The following is an 11014-nucleotide window of genomic DNA, read 5'->3' as shown; positions in this document are numbered from 1 at the left end:
AAATCCCGATATATAAATCATAAACTTGGCGTAAAGCCACGCACATTTCCACGGTACCTCATACCTTGGCGTACGCAATTTCTCCGCTCGGTTTTGCAGACTGGCGGCACCCAGCGTCAAAGCAGTGCTACTGTTCCTGTGTGGTCACCTTTTCTTTCTTAGACTCACATTCCTGACGCGGCTTTATAAATACACTGAAACTAACTGCATATTGTTTATTAGTGTAATGCATCTGATCGTAATTAACCTGCAGCAATATAATGGTCCAGGGAGTAGCCATAGTGTTCCAAATACCAGAACTGCTTTAGCGTTGTAACTCTCACTGCATCTTCTTCTTTCAGCTGCTCCCGTTAAGGGTTGCCACAGCAGATCCTCTTTTTCCATATTACTCTCACTGCACCACTCATAGTATTTATATCACTGTATCTGAGTGGGGAATCACAGCAGCAGCTGATCGGAAAGAGAATTATCGGTATACAGCATGAAGCAGACGCTGCCTGAGCCACAGCAAAACTTTTTAGAGACTTCCCAGTATGGACTTCGCGGTTTAGAAACAGTTTCATCCCAAGAACTCTAAACGCACTCAATCAGTCCATCAAGTGCTCCTTGTAGAAATATTTGGACTTATAAGTACAATCACCTCACTGTAAACTTACACTACAGTTATAATATTGCACAACCTGCACCAGTTTATAAAGCGCATATTTACATATGATGACAGTATCATTTTTAACATGAAATGCAGCAAAATATGTTGATTATATTATAAAGATAAAACTTTAACTTCATTTAAATAATCTGTATTGTTAATAATTAAACATGTGAGGACACGGTGCCGCAGCGCTAGCTAGTTCAGTTTTTGTTCCTGCATTGCGCTGTATTCTTGCTGGTGCTGATGTGACACTGGAAAGATAGACAGATAGAATAATTAAACATGTACTAGAAAGATATTTCAATGTTCCTTAAAAGTTTTGAAGAATCGGCGTTCTAAGCTTACAGATGTCTTCACGTCCATTAGAGAGCTGATTGTGTGGCGTTTGGGTATTTGGAGAAAGAAAAGTAAGGACAGCAATTGGAGGTTAGTACGTTTGAAAGAGACAGTACTGCTGTGATAAATTATTTAATTGAAGGTCGCACATGGCGCAGCAAGCCTCTTGCGCGAGACATGAACAATCACTGCGCCACCGTGTTCCCATGTTTAATAACATGCTTTCATTCCTTTCATCATGAAAAATATATCACTTATACATCTGAGTATTTTAATTATTCAGAGAGCTGTAATATCACAAAGGTAATGGATTCTGTGTCCTGTCGGAGAAAGAGAAAGCCCGTTTAAAAAGCAGGTAGTGATTCACACACAGAGCACATAGAAGATCAAATACAGAACAAAGCATTTAACATCCTACTTTAGTTACAATGGGATTTCAGAAACTAATAAATTAAACGATTTTAAGATGAAGTTTATGATGTTCTACTTTAATGGCAAAATAAACTACGTGATTAAAGTGGAAATTTCGAGATTAAAGTTGACATTTCGTGCTTTTTCCCCACTGTGTGCCTATGTTTTTTGTTTGTACCCTAATAAGCTTTCATATGACACTCAGACGGTGGGCTACGACTCACCTTTTCACGCCGACTTTGATATGTGATTTCTTTTTTATTTCGGGCACTGTGCGACTTTGTGAATTTGATCTTTCGAGTTTTTCCGACACTCTGTCACTCGATCAACTTCCTTTTGTTGATTATACCACTGTTTAAACCAACAAATAGTACGTTTTTCCTTTGCCTCCACTTGGTATTCGCTGAAATTCTTATATTTTCCCCTGTGCTTTTCCCATTGTCTTTTCACAGAAGGCTATTTATATTGATTTGCATATTCAAAGAGGCGTAATTCTGGGAGGAGTTGGTGCGGGACAGAAGGCGCGTGCACGTGTGTTACTTTTCACGCTGATCGGGATTTATGTAGTGGAAGAACGTAAAAGTTTGCATACATACAAATTCCTGCATCTGGATTTTTCTCTGCGTACGCACATTCCCGCTTTTGTGCTTACGCCATGTTATAGTGTGAGTTCTACGCACAGCCTTATACATGAGGCCCCTGGTGTTGAAGACTTTCTCATAACAATCTTCATCTTGTCACAACAACTACTTTGGTTGGCAGGACAGATTTGCCACCTGACGGTGAGCATCACCTGACTACCCCTCCTTTCATTCTCACAGCCTAATCCTGGGCCTTTCAGTTAATCAATTCTTAACAATTAAACTTTAATTAGGAGAACCCATATATGACAACTGGACAGCCTAATCAATAATTGTTGCGCTAGCTTTCCTGTAAGGCAGCTATTCTCAACCTTTTTCTCCTTGTGAACCCCTTCAAAAAAAATGGAATAAATTGGCGAACCCCCTGTGTAGTCATTACGATATACTACAGGTTTATCCTTGTACTTTGGATGTTTTGTTTCAATGTGTCTACGAAGCAGTGATGGTTTTAAACTGCTGTTGGCCAGGACTTCATTACAAATTACACAAAGGGGTTTAGATAGATAGATAGATAGATAGATAGATAGATAGATAGATAGATAGATAGATAGATAGATAGTAATTAAGTAACTAATCCATTATTAAACCCCTACCCGGGGTTTGTTTCCTGACTTGCGCCTTGTGACCCTGTAGTTAGGATATAGCGGATTGGAGAATGGATGGATGGATTATTTACTAACTAGACAAAGAGCCCGTTTTGACAACGTAAGATGAAACGGGCACGAGTTTGTGTCAGCAGTGTATGAAGAACAAATGATAAGTAACGAAGAAGTTGTTATGATTGTATGTCCGCTTTACTCATTACTGTACAGGCTTGTACTGTTAGTTGATGAATTTTCCAGGCCTATAGTATAATATTGAATGATGAATGTTCCAGTACAATATGGAATAGTAATAAGTATAAGCACCACAAACCTGATATAGGTGCATTGAATGAATGCGTAATTAGGCCTCGAGCTGTAGTCGAAATCGCCTTTCAGGCCTATAAAGATTTAATCGAACTCGACTTTCTCTTTGAATTTTTGCAGCCGTAAATCCGCCGCCTGCCGCGATGTCGGTCTCGTAAGGTTTTTCAGGCAGCTGCGCAGAAGGCGACTGCGCATTCGGCTTCGGACGGACGTGAGTGAGGAGGCAGGCGAATTATGTTTTAAGATTAGTGGATCTGACGCTAAGGTAGTTGCAGCCTTTCATGATTCAGTGGTGTTTGCCTGGGTGTCTGCTCTGCTCGATTTTAATTGTCATTAAATGAAAGGAGAAAACTGCACAGAAAAAGGGCAAAATATCATGAAAAGAGAGTTAAGGATTTAATTCAGTAGCAAAAATATAAATAGATCTAAATGTCATATAAATGTGATGATCACGCTGCTGTGCTTTCCGGAATGTAGAATAAGAAAAGAGAAAAACAAATAGCAGCTAATTAAATGAGATCAGCGTTACCAGTTGTCACCGATTATGAATCTGCAGCCACGAGCTTGAGAACCCCCGGGCTAACCAATAACAGTCCTGACTTTGTAAGAGTGCGCTGTGATTGGTCTGTAAAGTGTCAGTCAAATCTGGACTCCGCTGTCCTTCGAGTCGCGCTTTGATGACGCGTACTGTTTGACTTTCTTTTAATTCTGATTCCGTACAAGTGGCGCGTGTTTGCATTTTTAGAGTAACGGCGAGCACAAGTATAGAAGAAAGAGAGATGGAAAGAGCAGGAGCGTCGGTGAGTAACGGCAGAATCGCCCGGATGGGATGGAAGCGGGGTGCCGCCGGGAATCTTCCGAACAGAGACGGGAAGACAAGGAAAGCGCGGGGGCGGGAATGCTGGGAGCGGTAGGGCCGCCGTTATTGACGAGATTTGCCTCCCTTTAACCGCCAGTCTCCGTATCCGAGATTTATTCTTATTATACCTAAGACGATGCTCCTAATTGACTTGTATTACGTGATTGCTAAACAGGCTTCACGTTGCAGAGCATTCTCTGAACAACGAACAAAAAAAAAAAAAAAAAAAACAATACTTTTGGAAAAACGCTTTAAAACAATACAACACAAAACAGGCACTGAAAACAATATTTCATGTGACGCACGCACGCACGCACGCCTGCCTTTGTTCGTGTCAAACTCCGTCATGAACGCTCAAAAACGCAGCGCAAACTTATGAGACATCGGCTGTGACTGACATCTGAAACAGATTGCAGAAATACCGCAAAATTACAAAATGGCATCTTTAGATTATACAGAATGCTATATCCATATGCACCGACTAGTGACGATGGGGGTGGGGGGGGCACGGCCGTCGTTAACGGATGAGCAGTGGCAGGGGGTTTCTGATGCCTACATATGTTTCTGTTATGCCATCAAAACAGGGGTTCCGGTTCTCTATTTTGCCTAAGGGGTCTATGATGCTGCTACCTGAAGGGGGCGTGACCAAGGGGACAGGGACAGGGACCGTCAGCCGAGTTCTGGTGGGGAGCGGCAATCCACTCGTGTCTACGCTCGGCCCGTCCTGGGATGGACATTCAGTTCAAATGTAGTGTGCGTTAGAATTAATGATATCCTGAGATTCCAAGTTGGAAGTGTCCCAAGAGTGTTCACCCAAACGGGTCAAGCTCCAGCTGTATGACGCATGGTGGGCAACGGTGGAAGTTGTTGATGGTCAAGTTCTACTTTGCTGATGGATTTACCATAATAAACCCCTTTTATGACGAAGTCTGGAAGGAAGAGGCAGGTCCAGGTGGTCCGACCCCAGAAGTATCGTCAGAAATCTTCCTTCCTGCAGAAGGAGAAGAGAGAATGAGAGAAAGTGTTGTTAGATGGTACCCAACCCGGTCTGTTGACGGTAAATCACACTTACCTAAACCCTAGGGTTTCACCACAGGTGAAATGTGACGTCCTTCAAGTGAGTTTACCTCAGCCTCTCAACAATTTCCATGACCACAGGTAGCAAATCAAGCAACAGACCAATAGTGTGTGGGGATTTAATTTTATTTTTATTATTTAAAGATTTTGGCTTGTTTGATGTCTAAGGGAATCTCGCACACCGCTAAAGACTTGTTGAAAATCCATGTGAAGACCGGGGTCACTTGATCAGCACTGATTCCTAAGCGGGAGGGTGGGACGCCATCTGGACCTGCTGCTTCCTTGGTGTTTTGGCTCTTGAACAGTCAGCACATGCCCTGATATCTAGTGCAAGTTGACTGGTAGGAGGTTTGGTTGGATTAATTGTATACATGGGGGTTGATGGAGCTGGTGTGGAGTGTGAAATTGGGTTTATCAAACCTGCAGGAAATGTCCTTCAGGTCATAAGCCATTTGATTGTTCATAGCAGTGTGGGGCAACTTTGACCCCCCTGGTATCCCACTAGGGAGTGAAACCCTGGGGTGGTTTATGTGGTCTGCACAACCTCAAGTTCTTCTGATCATTTTTTTTTTTTTGCTGTAGACACTTTTTATCATAAGTGGGTCATTTCCTGCACGCTCTATGGTTCAAAAATGGCCAACAAATGAGGGTCTAGTGGGCCAACAGTAGGAGAGAAGCCCCCAAAAAGCTCAATGTCCTGTTTACTGCACAAGTTTGAATTTCTTGCAGCTTTTCTGAAACCATCACATAGATAGATCCCACATGTATGATTTTGACTGACTATCTATCTATCTATCTATCTATCTATCTATCTATCTATCTATCTATCTATCTATCTATCTATCTATCTATCTATTGTCTTTCACAAAGTGTTTAGCTTTGTGAAACAGCCATTTTGGGGCAGTTCATGGATATAAGTGGATGGTTTCAGTTAAACGCTATTTTAATAAAGGAGTTTAATGTACTGAGCTTCTCGAGGGTCAACACGTTGTGTCTAATTATATAACTTTTTTGTTTGTTCCCTTCCACAGGAAACAAAACGGCTGTCTCTCCAGTCAATACGGCCGTGTAATCTGCTATTTAATGGCCTCCATACAAAGGCTGTGAGGCAACTGTGAAAATCACACCTCCGAGTGAAAACATAAGAAGTTAGACAATCGATCAGTCCACCAATCTCGTGTCGTTAGTTCAAGCACTTGTTATACGGAACATGGCCTCATCCGAAGAGACGTGACAGAGAAAACACTCCTCGACATCAAACAAGAGGACTGTGCGTTGGGGTCCATCAGCCTTATGCCCGATGGCAGGGGCGTAAAGCTAGAAGACTGCAAAGAGGAGGAAGTGATGGTCATTAAACTGGAGGATTCTGAGCAGGTCCTGGAAGTGCAGACCTGGGAACCTGAAAGCGTTTGCGGGGAGCCGTTGTCTGTTGGGAATCGCTTCACTCTGCAAGCAGAGTCCAGTGACGGCAGGCGCTGCTCACCCCTGGGGTGTTCTCTACACATGCAGACTGACTTAGCGAAGGTTGAGGACAAAACCACTGAGGAGGAGGAGGAGATCTGGTACAGGAGAGAATTGGGAGAACAAGAGTCATCTGAAAGGCAGCAGAAGTCGTGTAAGTGATGTTTTTGAATAGGAACAAGAGAATTGGGAATTTCACTTTGAGCCGAGCTCTGTGGATATGTAGACAAACATTACGGCTGGCTCTGCTTCTTTAGGCGGGGATTCTGAACCAATGCAACCTACAAGTATGAACATTCCCTTGAAATACCTTTTTATACAGTATTAATGATTTGAAGGGTCAGAGTCTCCCCTTACCTTGCGCTAATTTGGGGGTTTGCAGAATTGGAGGGTTAATGGACTACAAACCGTCAGTGAAGATGCAGAACGCAAACATAAGAAGCTAAAGAAACGAGTACGAGATGATGACTGAAATCATAACATCAACAAAGTATTGAAAAATTAAATATAACACTGACTCTGGCAACAGACATCAACCAAACCGCCTGGCGTGTTTTAATCTTTGAAGCTGGCATGAAAAGCGTAAAAATACTGAAGTACATCTTAGAAAATTAAACAAATTGTGGGCTAGACTACAGAAAAGTGTTAAAGGTAGAGAAGCTACACATCAAAAAAGTTTAAGACTGTTACCCAACAAACCACGTTGACGCTTTGATGTTTAGCCACCAACACTTGAATTCGATAAGCTTTGTCAATTCTTGTTGACGTTCACCATCCACTCTTTATCTCCAGTCATGCTGATGTTTGGTCATCTACACTTTAAGTCAACTCTTGCAGCCATCCGCCTTGCAGCCGTTATGTTGGCTCTTGTTGACATTTATCTGTCTCCCTCTTATGTGATTTCTTGCCAGTCTCTACCTTCTACTCTTTACGGTGATTCTTGCCGTCACCCACCTTGTGGCCCATATGTTGATTCCTTTGGATGTCTACCTTCTACTCTTTATATTGATTCTTGCCCCTGTCCACCTTGTGCCCTTTATGTCAACTCTTTCTACCCGTTGATGTTGACTTTTCTTTATGTTGCCTTCCGTCAACAACAGTCTTAAAGATGTTTTAACAAATATTCCAGGAAGAGTGGCACATTGGCATAGTGGCTATGGTATGAGTCTTGATAGCTCCCGAGTATGTACTGTAAGTCACAAAAAAACCTCCAAAGGGGGACTTTTACCATCAAACCCCTACTAGTAATATGGGCCAACACAGAATTATTTCTCACAAGAATATTCTGAACAGCAAAATCAAGCTCTGTGGAGCACAAAAAGCAAAAAAAAAAAAAAGGAGTTGCCTGAAAAACAAGGCAATCCAATCGGGCACAGTGCCAATACAGGATCCAAAAATGACGTCACAGTTAGACCATGAAGTCACAAATCCAGTAATTGCACAGTAGAAATGATTCAGACCCACCAAGTCCCAAACCAAGAGAAATGAACTGCAAGGAACCCCCAACAGGGCTGATGGCAGTCCTTTGCAGTGACAGACCGGTGGCAGTGACTCTTGGAGAGCCACCTGCAAAACACAAGGAACCTCACACAAGCATGTGGCTCTGAGTTTAGGGATCTGCAGTGACAATTGGAAGGTGGCGCAGTGGTAGTGCTGCTGTTTTGCAGTAAGGACACTGTGGAAGATTGTGGGTTCTTTTCCCGGGTTCCTCCCTGTGTGGATAGCGCTTTGAGTACTGAGAAAAGCGCTATATAAATGTAATGAATTATTATTTATTATTATTAAGGTTGCTGGTTCAAATCCCTTAAAATGCCTAAAGGGTCTCTGCTCTGTTGAACCCTTGAGCGAGGCCCTTAGCTTGCAATTGCTGAGAAAAGCGCTATATAAATGCAAAGAATTATCAGGATTCAAGCAATCGAACAAAAGTAACCCTAACTAAATTAGAGACAAAACAATGATAAAAAAGTCATAAAACGGTAAGAATTTCAACCCCAAACAATGCTTGCTGTGAAATGGACAATATGAATAGCACCGTCCAGATTGTCACTGTACCCTGGACATATGACAGCACTTGTACTCCTTATTCCTTGTCTAACCCTGAAACTTTATTTAACACAACTCTGCATTTTTCTTTCTTTCAGCTTTTCAAGAGAATGAATGCCTCAGCCAATCGGCACAACAGAAACAGCCAGATAAGAATATAGAGAATTTGACATCTGCATCACAAAATGGAGCCTGGGCCTCTTTGCTATATGGCTGTGTGCCTGTAGAAACAATGAACGTGAATCAGCCGGGCCCCGTCGAGAATCAAATGACTGTGCACGTCTGCCAGGAGTGTCACAAACGTTTCAATGACAAATCGGCTTGGAAAAGCCACAGGAAGACTCATCGGAGAGAGAAACAACACGGGTGTTGTAAATGTGGGAAGCAGTTCTCGCGACTAAGCATTCTTAAAAAGCATTTCAGAATTCACACTGGCGAGAAGCCCTATTGCTGTTCTGAATGTGGTAAGCAGTTCTTACAGATGAGTGACCTCAAACTGCATACAAGAATTCACACTGGCGAGAAGCCCCATTCTTGTTTGGACTGTGGCAAGAGATTTTCAAAAATCAGCTCTCTAAAGCTACACGGGAGAATTCACACGGGGGAGAAGCCTCACTGTTGTTCTGAATGTGGCAAACACTTCTCATGTATCAGCAACCTCAAGAGGCATACGAGAATTCACACGGGAGAAAAGCCCCACTGCTGTTTTGAATGTGGCCGGCGCTTCTCACGCATCAGTGCTCTTAAGGTGCACATGAGCATTCATACTGGTGAGAAGCCGCATTGCTGTTCTCAGTGTGGCAAACTATTCTCACAGGTGAGCGACCTGAAAATCCACACAAGGACTCCCGGTGGCGACAAGCCGCATTGCTGTGCTGAGTGTGGCAAACGATTTTTACACACCTTCTCCCTTAAAGTGCACACAGTTATTCATACTGGGGAGAAGCCATATTGCTGCACTGACTGTGGAAAGCGGTTTTCTCGAAAGAGGGACCTTAAAACACACACAGTGGTTCACACGGGCGAGAAGCCCTATTGCTGTTGTGAATGAGGCAAGCGATTCTCCCGGAAAAGGGACCTTAAAACGCACATGGTAATTCACATGGGCGAGAAGCCGCACTGCTGCCCCGAATGTGGCAAACACTTCTCAAGCATGAGCAATCTTAAAAAACATGCAAGAATCCACACTAGGAGAAAATGGCAAAACAGATGAGGGCGAGTTCTTCTAGCAAGCATTTGAAGCACCTACACAATTAATGGCAAATTATGAAGTAAATGAAGGTTGGACATTTCTATACTGAAAGGCGCCACAAAGTCAGCAATAGAAATTGTGCTACAAATACAAACAACCATACCCAGAGATGCCGTGGAACTGCAACCCCAGAAAGCAGAAATGAATATGAATGCATTAGGAGAGTTATACTATGGAGAGGAATCAGAAAACAGTTAACTAAAAGATTCAGATCAATTTTGGCAAACAACTTACTTCTCCCCGATAGTTAACATCTGTCATATGGTTGTTGTGAAATCCTTTGACACGAAGTCTAAAAAAGAGGATTTACAAAAAGGGCAGCACAAAAAAAGGGGATAATCCTCTTATCTCTTCTCCTTTTAGGCTTTGGGCCCATTGGATTGGCCTTTCCCCAGGCAGCCTGACTCCAAACTCAAAAGCCAGGTTTTCAAAAAATACTTTAAATTACTATAATGCCCTGAGAGTGGCAGCAAGAGATTGTTTTTTTATTAGTTATAAATAATAATAATAAAGATGGATCCATTTATTCAAACATATTTACATTTAATTTTTTTTTTTTAGTTATAAATAATAATAATAATAATAAAGATGGATCCATTTATTCAAACATATTTACATTTACTTATTTGGTGGATGCCTTTATCCAAGGTGGCTTACAACATCCATCCATCCATTTCCTAACCCGCTGAATCCGAACACAGGGTCACGGGGGTCTGCTGGAGCCAATCCCAGCCAACACAGGGCACAAGGCAGGAACAATCCCGGGCAGGGTGCCAACCCACCGCATGACACACACAAACACACCCACACACCAAGCACACACTAGGGCCAATTTAGAATCGCCAATCCACCTAACCTGCATGTCTTTGGACTGTGGGAGGAAACCGGAGCGCCCGGAGGAAACCCACGCAGACACGGGGAGAACATGCAAACTCCACTCAGGGAGGACCCGGGAAGCGAACCCAGGTCTCCTAACTGTGAGGCAGCAGCGCTATCCACTGCGCCACTGTGCCGCCCGGCTTACAACATTTATAATACAATTGGCTCAGGCAGCGTCAAGTAAGTTCCTTGGGGGTCACACAGTGTCAGTGTTGGGATTTGAACCCCCCAGAGTTTGAAATCCAAAGCCTTAACCACTACACCTTACTGCCTAGGAACATATAAAAGATTTAAAATCTGTGCCAGTTTAATCGTTTTCCCTGTGGTTCCTGGGTAGTTATGGCAAATGTTTCACCTTCATCTTCCAACAGCTGGGACAGAAGACCTCCTCGGGACTGGAGCTGTGAAATGAGGTGGGTGTCAGATGAAAAGCCGCCCACCTGCTAGAGCCAGCACTCCTAGTGGTAAGCTGGGCTTCCACCAGCAGGGTGTGGT

General features: G+C 43.0%; 1 protein-coding gene across 1 annotated transcript; it reads left to right on the top strand.

Annotated features, from left to right (window-relative positions):
- Positions 1 to 3647: 3647 nt before the first annotated feature.
- On the top strand, positions 3648 to 10150 carry LOC114641570 (zinc finger protein 664-like). Its single transcript, XM_028790608.2, has 3 exons — positions 3648 to 3748; positions 5916 to 6499; positions 8487 to 10150. Exons 2-3 carry the CDS (start codon positions 6178 to 6180, stop codon positions 9437 to 9439), a joined length of 1275 nt encoding a protein of 424 aa, XP_028646441.2. The 5' UTR covers positions 3648 to 3748; positions 5916 to 6177; the 3' UTR covers positions 9440 to 10150.
- Positions 10151 to 11014: the final 864 nt, after the last annotated feature.

Source organism: Erpetoichthys calabaricus, chromosome 5 (genome assembly GCF_900747795.2).
Source record: "Erpetoichthys calabaricus chromosome 5, fErpCal1.3, whole genome shotgun sequence".
Taxonomy (NCBI): Eukaryota; Metazoa; Chordata; class Cladistia; order Polypteriformes; family Polypteridae; genus Erpetoichthys; species Erpetoichthys calabaricus.
Note: the sequence above shows the minus strand (reverse complement) of the source record. Positions and strands in the feature narration are given on the sequence as shown.

Excerpts from the sequence above, each read along its gene's own strand:
- LOC114641570 (XM_028790608.2), top strand. The coding sequence starts at position 6,178 with ATGCCCGATGGCAGGGGCGTAAAGCTAGAAGACTGCAAAGAGGAGGAA. Across the intron at positions 6,500-8,486 it reads TGAAAGGCAGCAGAAGTCGT|CTTTTCAAGAGAATGAATGC; the intron begins GTAAGTGATGTT and ends TCTTTCTTTCAG.